Source organism: Strix aluco, chromosome Z (assembly GCF_031877795.1).
Source record: "Strix aluco isolate bStrAlu1 chromosome Z, bStrAlu1.hap1, whole genome shotgun sequence".
Taxonomy (NCBI): domain Eukaryota; kingdom Metazoa; phylum Chordata; class Aves; order Strigiformes; family Strigidae; genus Strix; species Strix aluco.
Window position 1 is genome coordinate 62,171,393 of NC_133971.1, and position 17,816 is coordinate 62,189,208.

General features: G+C 43.9%; 1 protein-coding gene across 2 annotated transcripts; it reads left to right on the forward strand.

The window, feature by feature from the left end:
- Positions 1 to 251: 251 nt before the first annotated feature.
- On the forward strand, positions 252 to 13,151 carry TAL2 (TAL bHLH transcription factor 2). 2 transcript variants are annotated; one of them, XM_074812580.1, is made up of 2 exons: positions 252 to 366; positions 9,762 to 13,151. In XM_074812580.1, exon 2 carries the CDS (start codon positions 9,772 to 9,774, stop codon positions 10,123 to 10,125), a length of 354 nt encoding a protein of 117 aa, XP_074668681.1. In that variant the 5' UTR covers positions 252 to 366; positions 9,762 to 9,771; the 3' UTR covers positions 10,126 to 13,151. The 2 variants fall into 2 exon arrangements, with proteins under 2 accessions (XP_074668681.1, XP_074668682.1); XM_074812581.1 differs by lacking the exon at positions 252 to 366 and adding an exon at positions 1,187 to 1,268.
- Positions 13,152 to 17,816: the final 4,665 nt, after the last annotated feature.

Genomic DNA, 17,816 nt, shown 5'->3' on the forward strand with positions numbered 1-17,816 from the left:
CTAGTCCAACCATCCTGCAATGAGCAGCGACATATTCAACTAGATCAAGTTGCTCAGGGCCCTGTTCAACCTGACCTTGAATGTTCCAGGGATGGGGCATCTACCACAGGGCAACCTGTTCCAGTATTTTACCTATGAAGAGTTGTTACCCAGGGGCAGGGTGAGTCTGGGTGGACCGATCTCTGTCATGGACAGAGAAGCGTGTGCTCCAGTGGTGGAGATGGTGTTAATCTGCAATTTTTGGTTTTTGCAGTCAGATGTCAGCTTGCTTGCCTGTTGTTCCTGAGCTGAGAGGAAATTTTGGGACCACCCCAGCAGCAGTGAAAGAAGTCTCTGTTTCACCAACCCTGCATCCTAGCCACAGGGGTATGGAGCTGACTCATCTTTGCTGTAGAAGCATGAATTAAACCTACCCTTAGTGCACTATGTGGTCCCTGAAGTGAAGGGCAAGCTGGTAGATGTGTGAATTCACACCTGCAGCCTCTTATTGTCACGTGGACTCAGTCAAAGGGCCAGTGCAGGGCTTGGGGCAGGGAGGGCTGGGACTGCAGCAGTTATAGCTATCCTCCAACCTGCTAGCTGTGAGTCTTAAGTGAAAGGGAGCTTTCACCAAAAAAGGCAGTGCAGGATCGATTTGCCTGCACAAGGTCACCCCCACCCCCACACTGCACTTACTGTCAGAGCAAAGAGGGAATCTCCTGCTTAGAAATACAATAAATACACCAGCCTGTTTCTCAGTACTGAGTCATATTTAAAGCTGGCTTTTGAATGAACACTGCATCTCTGTCTCTGGAAACATTTACAAGCTCAGAGCTGACTAAATAAATTTTAAAAAAAATCCTTCCAGAAAAAGAAAAAAAGAAAAATTCGATTCTTGCCATGAGCAGCTTCCATGCTTTCCTGCAAAGTGCACCTGACCTAACTGGAGCAGCTCTAAGGCTAGTAAGCATGGTCTCAGCTACCAGCCTCAGAAAAGGGCAGAGGGCATGTGGTGAGAAAAGAAAAGGCAGGATAGAGAGAATCTCCTGGGAGATGCAAAACAAGATCCCTGGATTGCTAGGACTAGTGGTGACACGCGCCAGACAAAGGACCTGCTACTCTATAAATGAGGCAGACAGGACCAGCGCTAGGCTGACTCCAGCGAGAGCAAGCTCTGTGGCCAGGCATTGCGAGAACAGTGAGGAAAGAAAAATAGCAATCATCTGGTTTTGCTGTCTGTTCGCCTGCTGACCAGGTTTCAAGAAACACAAGCACTTGTGACCAGAAAAGTAAGTGACAATGGCCTCTTCTCTTTACAGCGTTGCGTCTTTTGAGCTTATCTTGCAACTGTCTTAGGAATGCCAAAGTTTCCTCTTGGAGCAGGGAATATCCTTAAAGGAAGGAATTTCTGCAATAGCCTTTTATGATCCAGTGGATTTTTATTTCTTGTTATGGCACTCCTGGATCTTGTCATCAAAAAGAGTAAGGCACCTGATCTGACAAACAGAATAGTTACAGAAACGGTCACTTACAGGTGGCTGCATGTAATCAAGCAAAGTAACCACGTTGCCCTACTTTTGTGCCTGGACTTTATTTCTTAGTATCTGCAGAGACTCAGTGAATCAGACCTCATGTCAGGAGAAATTATTGATTGGTTTCACTACTTTTGAAAGAAATGTTGATGCTTATATGTGGAGCAAGCTAATGTGATTTTAAAATCACTGTTCCTACTATTCCTAGATTTTCTTACATCATAACTGTATAATTACACACTAGTCAAACTCACTTACACCACTGCAAAGTGCAGTAAATCAGTTATTGCACTGGTGCGAAATGATTACACAGAGCATCATGAACTGAGTTTAGAACTAAAACTTAACAGAATTCTTCAATGGTGTTTGATATTTAAAACAAATTATTTGCAAAATATGCAAAATCATGCATTTGTTAGACTTTACTGAATGCTTATGCACTAGACTGTGTGGAAATTCTATGACAGTGTCAACAGGTAAAGATGAAAGTTTTAAATTCCAAAACTCACATATTTAAAAATATCCCCACTACTTTATTGGTTGTCTGTCTTACAGCTGATGCATATGTAAAATACGTAGGTATTTGAAATTTGCTCAGTTCCATAATTCACTTAGGAGAAAAAGCTTAGCAATTTTATTAATTTCAGTTCTGCCAGGAAATAATAGTCTCAGATTTTTAAAAAGACTTTTGAAACTGCCAATCTATAACATGTTTATATTTCCAATAATATATATTATGTCTTCTGCATAAAGCTGTATTTGCCTGAGAAAGTTAAGCAGTAAAACAAGCATTTGTCTGAAGTAGCTGTCTCTATCCTTTGTGATTTCCATACAAAAGTATAGGACAATATTTGATTTTTAGAACCTTTTTCCACCATGCATTTCTATATTGTTTCACAAAAAAATAACTAAAATAAATGCAGCTTGGTATTACTGCCTGTTTACATAAATCATTAAAGTAGTTGTGATATGAGCAGCTGATCCAAGAAATGAATTGCTCACAGAGTCAGTATGCCAGGTAGGAGGCTTGGGGATGACATGCAGGTGCCCAAGAAAGTGTGGTTGAAGCAGGGATGATCTTTATGCTGATCTTTCTATCAAGTGTAGCCCCACAGTGGTTAGTGGCATGACATTTTAGGGGAAAACCGGATTGTGGTCCTTGTCTTGCAGTGGTTTATATCACGCTTTTGGAAGTTACAGTTTGCTGTGGTGGATATGTTCTCTGTGCTTATGGTGACCTCTAGTCTTACTCACAGCAGACCCAATTAATTCCTGGGGTGATGCCATTGTGGTCAGTAGACTGGTTTTAACTTGTGTTTGGTAGGAAGACAGGGCACTACATGCCACTATTAGGATACTGTCAAACTTTCAGTCTTGCTTTTGCTGAAGTCACAGAGAGATTTACTATCAGTCTCAGAGCAGACCTGGATAAAATGCAAAAGCAAATATTGGGGTCATATTCAAATGTAATACGAAATCTGCCCTTCCCTCTGATGCAAATGCAAATGCTGTAAGCATGAATTTTCCCTTCTCTGCTCCCAACAACTCCTGTAACAGTGTGAGCTGCTGCAGACCGGTCTTTGCCAAGTTGTAAGACGTGCAGCATCTGTTCCTCCCTCCTTAGAGATTTTCAGTAAGGAGGATGTGGACTTTGCTACATATGCTGACACGGCAAGGAAGTTAAAGCAAATGGACGCTTTTCTGCTATTAACAGCTACCTTACTGCCTCATAGTGGCAGGTGCAGAGAGAGACATGTAGGAATGAGTGCTTTAACGAGGTGGAAGCAAATATCTGTGTGGAACAGGGTTTTGCACACTGCGTCTGGAAGAAATGAGTCCCTGAAGAACTCCCGGAAGACCACCATGAAGGACCAGAATAGTGTCTGTATGTAGTATTTGGGAAGTTAATTTGTCAGAGACTGTTTTTAAAGGAAACCCACTGAACTGTAGTTCAGACTTTTGATGCAAGAAGGCCTTACTGAAGAAGGGACCGGGACAGAGAAGCACTTTTCCAAGAAAGACTCTCAGATCTTCCTGAACAGAAAATAACACTAGTGCAAGTTTAGTGAATAAAGGCTAAACCTCCTGGCGGAGTGTTCCTTTCCCAGCTTTGCAAGCCGTCACGTCCATGTCAATACACTAGACCTCCATTTAGCTAAAGCTGTTGTAGCCCATGAGTGGGTTCTTTGTTTTTTGCAGAGCTGTGGTATAATTCAACTTTACTGCAAATGAACATAAAAAGCATTGACAAGAGGAGAGCCACAGGGAAAAAAACCCAAAACTACTGCCATGGGCAGAGTAAACCTTTCCTTGAGTAAACCTTGTCATCGCTATTGGTAAGTTCTTAAACATACATTTTGTGCTTTCCCAAATACCTGCTGGGTGGCAGCCCATTGCTTTACAGACCTACATTTCCTGAGGCAGCCTTAGGGGACATGATGCCAGGGTGTCCAGGATATGAAGTCTGTGGGCTAGGCTGATTTCTCAGAAAGCAGCTAGCTCTCTTCCCCACTGAAGATCTGCACCCTCTAGGAGGGCAACCAGATTACAAAGCTAAGCAACCCTGGGTCAACTGAAAAACTTGTCATCACATATAGACTAGTATTGCCAAACATGAAGGCTGACTTAAGCTTGAGACCTATACACAGTTGCTTTTGAAGACTCCAGCAATTTCCTTTTTCTAAAGGTTCCATGAGAGCACAGCATAGCTGTGAGAGTTTCTGTAAATTCTGCCCCTTAGACAGGAGGGCTCCCAGCGCAGAGATTCCACTATGTGCATTTTGTCCCAGATTTACAGACTCTAAAAAAAGGTAAATCAGTCTGTCAGTGCTGGCTTCTTTTTATAGCTCTTTTGCTGCTCTGCTGTACTTTGTACCGCAGTATGATTGTCAGATAACACTTCCAGCAGAGGCATGAGGCAGTGAAAGGAGCCCTTGTTTACTCCTGAAGCAGCTCCTCTTCCCACATCTTATCTGACATAAAATGAAGTTCACTGCTGGTGTTAGGAATCACCCTGCAAGTGATGGGAGAGGCTCTTCTCTTTCATTACACAAACATGGCACCTATCAATGTCGAGCAAGGCTGGGCCATTGTGTGTTGGCGGCTGCTCTGTCACATAAGCACAAAAATGCTTTCCTTTCCACAAACCTTGCAGCTGAGACAAACTAATTACAGTCAGGAGGAACATGGAGAAAAAAAAAAAAACAACCAAAAAACCAGAAAAGAAATTTGCCTGAGATGAACAGCAGAAATGAGGACAGAAGTTCAATTCTCTGACTGCCAGCCCAGCATTCAGCTCACTGCACTGCACTGCACTCTCTCTCTGTGTCCTTGTCCACCAGTGCGCCTGTGGGATTTCAGCTGGGAGGCACTTGGGGACGGGTATAGCACCAAGATAGAGGAAGGTGTTGACGGGGCAAGGGGGCTGAGGAAAGCTGGGAGGGAAGAGCCCAGGCCTAGAGGTGTGCTGCTCCTCTTGCAAGCTGTCAAGCTGGGATGCATTGTCCCCTGTCCTGTTCCTTACCCTCCCAACCTAAAGGAAGTCCTTGCAATCCAGGCAACCATGCAGCAAACAGCACATGGTTCAGCTGCAAAGAGTTTGAGCTTATTCCTTCCAGGTGGTGGAAAAAAAAAAAAAGTCATGTTATGGATAGGCAGCGTAATGTCTCGTGACATCCATGCTCAGTCTTTCCCTTTGCATGAATCTGAGTCCCGTGCTCTGAGGCTCGCATGAAACCAAAGAGGTAAACAATGAACTTCCTCTTTCTCCTCTTCTCCAGATCACACTGATGCAAAGTGAACAAAACACAGCAGCAAGGAGTGATAGCTGTGGAATCTTTGCTCCCTGTGATAGATCAGGCTCACAAGCACCTGCCTGATACAGAAAACAGGCACCATCTGCTCTTCTGTTGCCATTTACTTAAGGGCTGAAGGGACCTCACAAAATCCAATGCAATGTGTTAAATAACCAGTTTTACCAGGCACTGGGTTTCCCCCACAGAGTAACAGCGTGGCACTGCAGGTTTACTAGAAGCACTCCAATTCTTGCTGGCAGCAGGCATCTGCTCTCCGATTAAGATTTGCAGGAGTAGGTCTCCAGTGGCCAGTTTCAACATGGATTTAACTTCACCCAGGTCAAAGGTATAACTTGAGGGAGGAACTTTCTCATCCAAGATCTTTATTTAATAGCAGCCTGCTAATTATGACTAAGTGCTGGGCAACTGGTGAGTCCCCTGCCAGCCCTCACACATTAACCGCTGGATTGGGGGCCTTTTGCTGGGGAATGTCCTAGCAGAGATGGTGCTTGTGCCTAAGCTGCTCTGCTGCTGCTGCCGCCTGCATTGCCTGAATGGCTCTTGCATAGAGACGCTGTGAGAACTGCTGCTACCAAGGGAGAGATCTTCATCTTTTCTTTTGTTTAGTTTTTTGTCTGGTGACACTTGCAGCTGCATTAACAGCCAGTATTTTCCACCCCCTGGTTTTTTATTTTTCAAAGGGATAGGCAGTTCAGTTATAGCTTCAGTTATCTGTTTGGTGGGTGGTGGTATTTTGTTTTTTCTCCTTCTGGCTGTTGAAACAGATTCACTGCTGGGCTGGGGTTATTTCTTTGCTCAACTCTTTTCACACACTGTGAATGTGGATCTTAGCTCATGAAACTGCACTTACCTAGTACTTCTGGACATGTCCTCTTGATGTGAGCTAAATCCTGTCTTCAGTGGCAACATTTTGCCCTTCAAAGTAATTCTTCCATTGAAAATGGTGTAACTCTCCAGATTTACATTCCTGAGACCAGAAGTGATCCTCTTGAATTGAAGCTGCTGTCTTCCTGGGCTTCTTTATTGTCAGCTAAATGTGGGACTGTAAACCTGTGGGTAGGGAAGGTGACCAGAAAGCACAGAATTCAGGCTTGCAGGTTAATACAATTTAACTGTTCACGATATGTACAAACAGGTGATTTCTGCACAGATTTAAAATGGACCAGCAGACTATAAACTGAACACAGCCACCAGACAATACATATTTTATACAGTGCACCAGAGAAAGCTAAAGAATACATCGCTCAGCTGTGCAACATTAGCAAAGACCTGAAGCTGCAAGTAATACCGTATCGAAAGCGAAGCTTGCTGGGGAGGGTTAGAAAGAAGGAGGGAAGAGGAGGAAGGGAATGAGATAAAAGGAATGGAAATCAGATCTCTTACCAGTAAACTGGCTGCATTTTAACTGGAAGGTGCTGTGGTTACAGAGAACTTGAGGGATGTGTAGGTGACAATATGAGAAAAGAAGCTGTGCTGAAACATTACTGCAGGATTGGACCAGGCTCATTCTTATCTTATGTTTCTAGCTGAAACTTTGAGCACAACAACAGGAAACCCAGACCAGTAAAGGGGAAAAGGAGAGAGAAATTAAAGGTGGAGAGATTAGGAGGTGGATTACACCTGAAATGAAGTTCCCAGTAGAGCTATCAGCACAAGAGGAGACACTGGGAGACGGAAGGAACTGTCTGTTGTTTGCTGATCTTGAATAAATGTCAGAAATACAAACACATGTTTTTGAAGTATAAAGCAGAAGATGGTCTCACAGAGGCATCTGTTTGCTGACAAGGCTTGTGACCACAAATGTAGTATTGTCCTTTCCAGAGGCAAGAGGGACAAAGAAAGCATGGTGTGAAGGAGTAGACTGGGGTTATTTTTCCACTAATAATACCACTAACAGGACAAGATGACATGTTCACAGCTCCAGGGCTGGATGCTAACCTGCCTTCCTGGAGTGCTGCACTGGGGACTGTGCAGCAGTAGAAAGAGAAGGAGTAGACCCTCTGTTGGTATTTGTAGCTGAGATGTAGACAGGCATCCAGCAAACCCTGACCCACATACCAGAATTAGAGTGCAGAGACTGAAAGGCCTGGCAAAATACTATCCATCTGGCCCATTAGAAGAAACAAGGAAGCCCTAATAACTTTCCCTATGTTATAAAACACCCCCCCCCCCCCCCCCCCCGCTTTAGTACACTGATAAATTTGTCTTAAAAAAAACCCACAAACACCAAAAACAGAAGAGAGAGAGAGAAGCAGGTGGCATGCTGAATTTCACATGGATCCAAGCAGCTTCTTGGAAGAATAAAACTGTAAAGGCAAAAGTTTTGCCTTGGGGAGTGAATATGCTGCAGTACAGAGGAGCTCTGGAACTCAGTGTTTAAAGTCTGTATCACTCACACAGCAGTGTTCTTGCCAAAAATTTACATGGGAGCTGTTTCAAGTAGGTGCAAAGTACCAAGCAGATTTGTTCCCATAGCACAAAACAAAAGTAAGACATTGAGTAGGAGAATAATTAAAAAAAAGAGCAATACAATCCCCATTCAGATCAAGCAATGGGTCTCAAAGTAAGTCTACAAAAAATATGAAAACCTCTCAGTAACCTGAAATATGAGGGTTTGTTTTTTAAACGAGCCTCTCATGAAGCAAGAACATTTTGATGAGGTAACTTTCTCGTCCCCTAAAGGCAGAGTAGACAACTGGACCTTTACAAGAGTACAGAAATTACAACGGTAATTTCAGACTTCTACCAAAATAGAAATGTGTTAGCTCTGTAAAGGCTACAGCTGAGAGGAGCCTGCAAGGTATGGATAGCATGAGCGCAGCCATATATAGTATACATGGGCGCATCTGTATTAGCTGTTTCTCTGACCAAGGTTTCTGAACAGGGCTCTGACAATTTACAATGCTGTAACTATGTTTCCCTGGTGATTTGTCCTCAGTGCTGGACTGGGACTTGAAGGAGCTGGAAGGGAACTTCCCCGCCTGCCATGCATGTCTGGTCTCCCTGCCAGGGCACCCCAATTAACCTCCGAGTCACAGTGGCATTTCTTTATTCACCCAGACTATTACCATGTACTTTGGTGAACCCCAAGTGTCTTGCATGGTATGAAGCTGCTTCACATGGACACGGGATCATAGCTAGGCTGTCACCTCAAAGTTTCCTCTTTCTGGAGTTGAAGGGTGCTGTCCCCCTTGCTCCCCAGTCCCCCGTGGGACTGCTGTAAAGATGGGCTTGCCAATGAATATAAAAAGCTGAGGTTTTCACATGCATAAGAGGGTAAGTGGAAACATTTGTCCTTTAGTCTCTTGGCTGTGGATAGTTTTTCCCTGCTCTAACTGTCAGTGTGCCGTTGGCATAAAAAGCAGCTTCAGAAATGAAGAAGTGAGTGTGAGTGTCTCCTGCAGGGCTGTGGGAGAGAAGGGAAGACTCTTTCCAGAGGTGGTGGGAGCAGCATTAGGGAAATCCCAAGAGCTTTTGACAACCTTTCTGGTAAATGACATTTAAAATTACTGTGCACCCCTTGCAGAATGCTCTTCTATTGCCAGGTCTGCTCTGGGAGCTGGGTGCCCTTTGCTGCTCAGCTCTGTGAGGCAGGGTGGACAGGTAACACATATTGACATTTTGGCTGGGATGCCTGCACATTCTGTAGGCATCGCACAATCACACTTACCCTCTGCAGCCTTGGCAGCTCTCAGAGTCTAAAGCAGAAGCCTTAATGGATCAGACTGAAGAGTCTCTGCCACCAGCAGTGGGCAGTCACTGTGGGCTGGGCAGGGAACCAGACTGTTGCATCCCTGGAGAAATCTCCTGAAATAACCATAATCACATGTGTCTGTAGTGTCAGCTGTCTGTTCACTGAAGGCCCATGATGAAGGCCCACCTGGCTTAGCTCCAGCCATGAGTCACCAAGCTTGGGCCAGCTGGGAGCAGTCCCAAAGAAGGTGTGAACTGGGTCTGGGAAAGCATGGATTTGTTCCACCCTGGGCCTGCCTGCCTTTGCCCATAAAAAGTGACCGGGTGTCCTTCACACAGCCTGGTGGGATGTCTAATGCATTGGCTATTGGGAATTCTGCTGCAGGGGAACTCTCAGGAGCCTGGAGAAGCTGGTCTCATAGCAGCATCAAATGGTTGTATGAGGAAATTAAACTCCATTTACTCCTTTGTGAAGCCCTTACTGGACTCTGGCATCTGGTTGCAGCTGCAGTGTTTATCATCATGGCTGCAAATGGGGACATGACTTTAGGGATTAGGGTGAATCTGTGCAGGACAAGCAGGACAAAGGCATCAGCCACATAGGGCAAAAATTAGAAATGCCTGGCACCACCACCGCATGCTTGTTGCTGGCCCAGAGGTTACAGTGCCCCCAGAGCAGCAAGCAGCCTGTGTGAAAGCCAGGGGTGCCTAGCATTCACTCACCATCTCCTTTGCTTTGTAGCACCTTGAGAATGACAAGGAAGATCTTCACCAACACCAGGGAGCGATGGAGGCAGCAAAATGTCAACAGCGCCTTTGCCAAGCTGAGGAAACTCATTCCCACCCACCCACCCGACAAGAAACTGAGCAAGAATGAGACACTCCGGTTAGCTATGAGATACATCAACTTCCTTGTCAAGGTCCTGGGAGAGCCAGGCCTGCAGCATACGGCAGTGGCAGCACGGGGCAGCATCCTGGGGTTCTTCCAGCAAGCCCCAAGCTTGCAAAGCATGGAGGAGCTGACACTGATCGAAAACTGTGGTGTTTCCTCTCCTGGCATGAGCAGCAATATAGTAGAGTGTTGGTCAGAGACATCATCTCCCTAGCAGCCAATGAGACATGCAGTCTTGGTGTTAGTTTGATAATCCCCCTCTTTTTGCAGAATCTATGGGTTGCTCCTCTATGTATTGTGATTATTTATTTATATTTATTACTGTTTTATATGGTATACATTTTTATTTAACAGCAAAGGAAATCCTTTGTCAGCCAACAGCCTGGAAGAGTAGACAGAGAACTTGCAGTCCTTGGGAACTGGGAAGGAATCACTGCTGCCATGGCAGAGTTAAAGCCAAAAGGGCCTTTTGCCCTCATCTCCTCCATAAATCAGGCCATAGAAATTCATCCAGTGTTTCTGGCAGGGAAAGAGATTATTCTCACATGTTATTTGAAGAAAACACTACTGAGCTCAAGAAAAGGAAACACCACTGGGCTCACCACAAAATTTGTCCAAGACAGATGTCAGTAGTGCAAGTTTTGAGAGATGTGGTATTTGCTACAGTCCTCCTACTGCAAGTTTTGAGAGATGTGGTATTTGCCACAGTCCTCCACCAGTGGTTCCAGGAGCTAATTGCACTCACTCTTGAGCCTATGAATCTTATTTCCAGCTTGATTCTTTTTCTTGAAAATACAGGTCCTAGCCCTTGAACCTAGCTACACTTTTCTCCATCAGACTGGACAGATCTTTAGTGCCAGGGATTATTAAATGCTATTAAGCAAAATTAAACATTAGGTTAAAGCAAAAGTGCTTTAAAATAAAAGAAGACATAGTCATAGATGAGTTTCAGTGGTTTCAATATGCAGAACAAACCTCCTCTGTAGTAGTGACAGTGTGCATGTGAATGAAGGTGGTCAGCCACGTTCCAGCTGCCTTAAAAGCCCATCAAAGAGGTTGGTGCCTAAACGTCTTTGTTCCTCAACAGCTGTAGCAGCTCTTGTTTTGGGAGGGAGGTCCCAGGAGAAAGTCCTTAATGATGTAGTGTGAAAACCTTCATGGAAACACCAGTGAGCAGTTCCCCTTCCCGTGCCAGTGTGCAGAAGCAGCTGGAGCATGTCTGAGCCTGGCAGAAGGTGCTGGACATGCACCACTGGTGCACTGCGGTGCCCCTTTGGCACAGGGCTGTGTGCCATTGGTCTTGGGCATTGAGTTCCTGAACCAGCCCTGCTTTTGCTACCGTGGGAGGCAGAACTGAGCTGCACACATACTTGCTGTCATCTGTAAGACCCTGGTGCTGTGATGCTTGGATTGTCTGCCCCAGATAGTGTACCAAGACCATGAACAAGACTAGGGGCATGCTGCCTGTGTACCCAGCTGACTGTCTCTAAAGTCCCTGCTTTCACTTGCTGTCGGTGAGGTTCCTCCATCTGGACACTATCCCAAATGGGCTGATGGAGCAAGGACGAAGCAATGGGTGTAAATGTCTTCTGCTTGATTCACTATGTTCTTTGTAGGGAATGCTAACCACCATGCCGTAGGTGTTTAGATTATAAGCAGGATGAAAAGAGGTTTCATGAAGGTGACCCTTGTGGGTTGTTGCCCACAAATCAATTTGATTTCCTGACTGAGTTATAATCTGTGCCAGTAAAGGTCTGGACTGCTCATGCAAGTTCTAAAGCTGCCTAGAGCAACAGAAAAAAATGTCACCAGGTTCAAGTAGAACTGCTTCCTGGTCAGATCCTGCTCCCACTTTCGATTTCCATGTGGCCCAAGGTACATGTCAATGCTTAGAAAAGACAGCTATTCACCACTGGTAAAGAAATGGAGCTCCCATGTGCCAAGGCATGTCCCTGGGCTGTTTTCTGTTTTCTGTTTATTCATGTAGCAATAAGCTATTTCAGGAAGCAGAGATAGGGTTTGTGCACGTAACACGTACAGGCATGAGAGGATTTGGCATCTAAAGCTAAGCTGCCTTTTAAAGCCTCATCAACCACCAGGTGCACCAAGGATGCCAGGGCCTGCTCTGCTAATTGTGTATTGGGCTGTCCTGTGCATTGACAAAGACCAAGGTCTGACAGGAACACAGCTGACCCTGTCCAGGGCCGGTGCTGTAAGGTACAGGTGTGCCAGTAGATAGATTTTGACAAAAATTTAAAAAAAAACCAAAGGAGTTCATGGTGATTTAATTTTGTTTCTGAACACTGCTGATCTTCAATTTGCTTATCCCTGCATTCTGAGCTGTCAGGGCTGAGGACTGCACTGGAGAGCAGCTGAGTGGAAATGCACTAAGCATCTTTTGCACGGTTCATGAAATCAGTACTGCTTCCTCCCCGTCTCTGCCCACTTTAATGTCACTGAATGCAGTCACAGCCTCTTCTGAACAGTTTCTCAAAGGTAAAGAGCCAAGTGCTCCTCCCAGCTTTCTGTTGACTTGCTGGGAGTTACAGCAGGATAAATTAGTCCGAGTAAATCAGAGCAATTATGGGCAAGGTATGGTGGTGCTATCTGGTCTATCAGTCACTTGCTATCCTAGGGAACACATGTCACCAAGGCAAGCCAAAACATCTTGTGAGCAGAGTTATTGTACAGGGAAGGGGAAAGAAAACCTGGCAATTTTGTAACCTGTTTGTTCCATTTTCTATCTTAAAAAGCTTCCCTTCCTGTTACTGCTTTGATTCGTATCAATGCTTTCTTTGTTCTCCTTTCCATTTAGGAGCTCCCTACTCTCATGTTCAGTGTGTATTTCACTAGATCTATCTACCAAAGAATTTTTTGTGGGGGTCAAGTTTCTTTTGTGTTTTGTGGATTTCTTATCTGTATGATCATGAACAAATACAGTGTAACTGGTCACATTTTGTGCTATATGATGTTATTTAATATCTAATATATTCCAAATAAATTATTCAAGAAACTAATCTTTGTCTTTTTAAACTTCTCGAAAATTTCATTTTACATTTGCATACCACTTGGTAGAGGATGCCAAAAACATTGCAACGTAATTTCTGGTAGAGTATCATCCTACTGTTCAGCACTTACACAAGAGTCTTGATGTTAGAAACAACATTGTCAGATGATGAAGAATGATGGGGATTCTTTGTTTATTATGATTTCTTCCACTTGTTGGTTGAATTGTATTTGTCTATGTGTTAAGAAGATTTTGACCAGCTTTTGAAAAAGACAGGTAAATAAAATTTCATTGTGCAACACTATTGTGTTTGTCTTTCAAATATTCACAATTCAAAAGATTTTAACCAAGTGCATTTTAAAAAGCAGAAGTCACCCTAAAGTATTAGTTTGGACTCTGAATTGAGTCTGTTGTTATCTGGAGATGTTCAGATAGGCACAACCTACAGATTTGGACTGCAGTCCAGGTTCAGAAATAAAAACTCATTGAAGGGAGCTTAGAATATAAAGCTGCTCTTTCTGGTGGGAACAACCTAATCCCCAATTGAATATGAGGCTGGGAGAGGAAGAGGAAGAACTAGGATGACAGATGTAGAAGTGGTGAGGAAAGGATGGGAAACAGCTGGGACACAGGGCCATTTTCAGTTTCATGCTTAACTGGATGTGTCACAACCCTGACACTGCTCTATGATACACCAAGAAATGGATTTCTGCAAAATATGTGGCTGAGAAAGGTATCATCTCAAGAGATTATATATAAAAGTCATGAAATCAGCAAATGTGAGGTTCAAAATATGTATTTATACTAAGCAAGGCAATGCCACCTTAGAGAGAACCTTCTGCTTACAGCAGGTAATGCCAAATTAGTTAGTATGCTGAGGATCATGTAGCAATGCCTCTTCTAGAAGTGAGCACGGTATAGTCATGTTAATGTGGTGCTGTGCTGTGAGATAATGGGACCTGTGGCATGTAGATGTACCAAGTCATTTAGAGCTGGCTGAAAATGTCTCACAGATGTTGCAGCAGTGGCAAAACCTTAGTATAAATGACAAAAATGTCCCTAGTCTTAAGGCCCCTACTGAGTCTCCTAGTTGTAATTAGCAGTGCTAAATAGAGTTGTGTGAATAGCACCTTTTTTTCCCTTTTATAATTTTTTGGTGAGGATATGGCTGTCCATATTGCAAGGAAGACCAGCTAAGGTGGTATCTTCTAGAAGCACCTTTGGTATCTCCTGATACAAAAAGGCATGATGCAAAGTTAAAAGAGTCATGGTTTCCTCTAACCCATGGTACTTCTAAGCTGTGCAGAGGGTGTGAGGTGTCCTCCCATGCCTTTGTGATGCAGAAATCCCAGTGAGACATTCCTTTATTTGGAATTTCCAACAGGATCCATAGAAGAATGTAGCTCCACAATTCAGGTCAAATGAGGATTACTTTCTTCAGAGGCTGGGTGCTAGGAGACAAGTGCCACTCTTCAGCTATCACAGAATCTGAGAGAACTGATGCCAGGAGAGGTGCAATGTACACTGTCCTTAAAAGTAACCCACGCATCAGCAGGAACAAGCCTGCTGTGCAGAATGCTGTTCATCATGTCCACTTTTTCAGCATCTCCTTTGTAGCTATGGATATAATTGAAGTTGGATATTTGGGTTGGGCAAGGAAAGAAATATGTTGCAACTGTATCTTGCAAGGACTCTGTAGTCTTATGCATGAATCCTAGTGATGCCTAGCCTGTGGTTAGAAGAAGGGCAGGTCTGCAATCAGGGTTTTGGTCTGAGATTCAGTGGATTCAAATGCTGGCTGATGTGAACACGCTGTGCCTAGCACTGGACACTGCACAACGTAGTCCTAGATCTGCATAGTGCCTTGTTTTTTTCTGGAGTGTTGCCCATGCTGAGGAAGACTTTGTGGTGGGGCATGTACTCAGCAGCCCTGTTAGTTGTACTAAGTCTAAATCAGGGAGGAGGAAGGTACAATGAGCACAGCAGAGGGAGACTCACAGGATTCCTGACCCAGCCAAATCAAATGCCAAAACAGAGTTGTTTTAGGACACTAAGATCCATCCTAGCATCTTGCTCTGAGCAAGAAGCAGAAGCTGCAGGACTGATGTGTTTCAGAGGCATACAATTCATGAACCATTTAGAAATTTAGCTTCCAGTATCTAACTGACTCCCCCAAATTTCTTTGCTGCTAGGGAATGATATGCAGTGACCATGGCTAAAGTAGTGTAAGCAAGGCAGACCTGACTTCTGTTCTTTGAAGACTGAGTGATGAAAGGAGGTGGAGAGAATGGGCGACTTAACTACTGACCTGTGGGGCAGGGGTCATTTGGGAGCCGATCTTAAATCTAAAGGTCATTGACAAAGTGATAGAGTTTAAATCCATCACTTTTCAGGGGTGTAATTGTATTTTTAATACAGCAGGTGCTGAGAGAAACAGAGGGGAGAAGGTGGGTGGAGGAGGAAGCTCAAACAAGTATTTGGGTTACAGAAGGTAGAGATTGCCCTATATCTGGCCAATACATGTATCTGGTTGAATTTATTCATTGTTGTTCTCCCGTAAGCCACAGGTAGCATTTTCATTGCACTCCGAGTTGGTCCAGCTCTTCTTTATAAGAAAAAGAATTTGTCTCATCCTATCGTATTCTCCTCCCACCCCCTTCCCATGTGTGCAAACAAATGCACATCCCATCCCTCTACAGTTTGTTTTGCTGCCACGGATTGCAGACCTGACAGTGCACAACTGAGGACCCTGCGATAAGCCTCTTTTGGGACTGTCTTTGGAAAAGGGAACCCTCTGGCAATGAGAGCCAAAAAGAGAGGCAAAGAGCAACCAAGCTTTCTGTGGGTACATCTCCCCTGCTGACCATCAATGTCACAAAATAGCACAGAATTGGCTCAGGATGAAGGGCAGAAAGAAGTTGGTGACACTCCTGTGAATACCAGGATGGACTCACTGGGCCTCAAAGTCTCCAACTTTATGCTGGCAAGCAATGCAGAGCATTCACAAGCACAGGGCAGGAGAGGTTTCCCATGCCTTTCCATCCCATTACAGCTGACTGGGTGCACAGTGAACAACACTGAATACATCAGACCTGGGGAAGATTGCTCACTTTCTATGAAATTCCCTACTCTCCACCTTAAAGACAGATTCTTTCTTAGGTAGCTAAAACCTTAATGGAAAGCTAAAGGATGACGACCCACAGTCAGAAAAGTCTCTAGGGAGGTGTTCTGCCTCCAACCCTGGGTGTAGACAATATTTAGCATTGATTTTCTCTTGGTGACTGTATTTGGCAAACCCTGGTAGACAGCAGTGCACAGTCCTGGAGCTGAGAAGGGCTAAGAGCAGCTAATATTAAATCTCACTTCAAATCACAGAAGAATTACGGTGCTCTGCTACATAGATGTACAACCAACCAAAACGTAAGCTAGAGATTCTCTCAGCTTAAAGACTACACAGTATTACATTCAAGCTTTAAAAAGCTTTACACTTACTGGAAAGACCCGAAGGCTCTCAAGACAAAACTACAATGCCTTGAGTGGAGGCTATTAGGCCTAGCTAACCACAGAAGCTCAGGCTGGCTGACTGTGACCTGGTGTTTTACTGCATGTAGGTTACAATGTGTTTCAGAATGAAGTATCTGGCCTTGCCAAGAGGCTCTGCCGTGATCTCTATGGGACTGAATGGCAAAATGTCAGCTGAGACTTCCTGTCAGAGCAAGTGAGCCCAGCAGGTATGACTTGCCAAAAGCGTTGGAGGCTGGCACAATCTGCTCGGGTGGGAAACGATCCCACCACTTCAATGGGAACTGAAAGAACTCAGTGTTGAAGGGGGCTGCCTGCTCTGGTTCTTTCTCCTGAGCTATGGTGCAAACTTTTCCCTACATTTTCAGGCACAGAAGAGTGGCCAGCTGCTGCCTGGTGAACATGCCCACCCACTGTGTTTGGCACAGGACAGCACAGTCTCAAAGGCCACATTTCTGCATAGACATGTGGAATGCAAATGGGTGTTCCCCAGCTCTCACATTTGGAAGCGAGGGGAGAAATTCATGGCAGGTAACTTCAGCAGAATAATTTTACCTGTTGTTTTTGAACTGAATGGCTGAGCAGATAGAAAACATATATACGTATGTATGTATGTCTTTCTATCTCTCTATCTGTCTATCTTACCCTTATCATCTTCTTGAAGTCCATATTGAAGTTCACTTAAGGTCACATGCAAAGGGAAAACCACAAATGTTGCATTTAAAATCAAAATTATTTTTCTTTCAGACTAAGGAAAAATAAAAATGACAAGACTGAAAACAAAACAAATTGTGACTGAAAGTGGGAGAAAGTGTGTGGGATGGTTCTTCCATGTCTGACACACCTGCATGGACACTACTCTTTTTGTAGTTCTGTATTACTTTTCTATATATCATCTTCAGAAAACAGAACACCACCTTGTTTCTATTACATCTAACAGGTAAGACAAACTGCCAGTTAGATAATTCTGAAAGACCTGATATAGTGGCTTCTATTAATTTCAAACAATTCCCAAGAGTATAGGCTGCTTGAACCAATACAGACAAACACTGATTATATGTTTTTTATTATCTAAATACATTTTATATTTCCCTTAACAATATAGTTTTAAGTTAATTGCTTATTTCTAAAGTCAAATAAATTAAAATGCTGTTAAAATTACAGTAAAAACAGTTTCTTTGCTTTTTAGTGCAACTTCATCAGTTAGATACTTCCAGTAGTTCTCTGCCATGTGCTGTTAAGGTAAATCAAACCAAAGACAGTATTTCTTCTTGAAAACTGCAGATTCAAGATAACCAGGGGCTTGTCATATATACTGCCTCAAAGCTTGACTTATCCTGACATTTTGTTGCTTTTATCTTGACTCTGTGAAGTAC

What these genes read in the sequence shown, in the direction of transcription:
- TAL2 (XM_074812580.1), top strand. Translation starts at nt 9,772, where the DNA reads ATGACAAGGAAGATCTTCACCAACACCAGGGAGCGATGGAGGCAGCAA.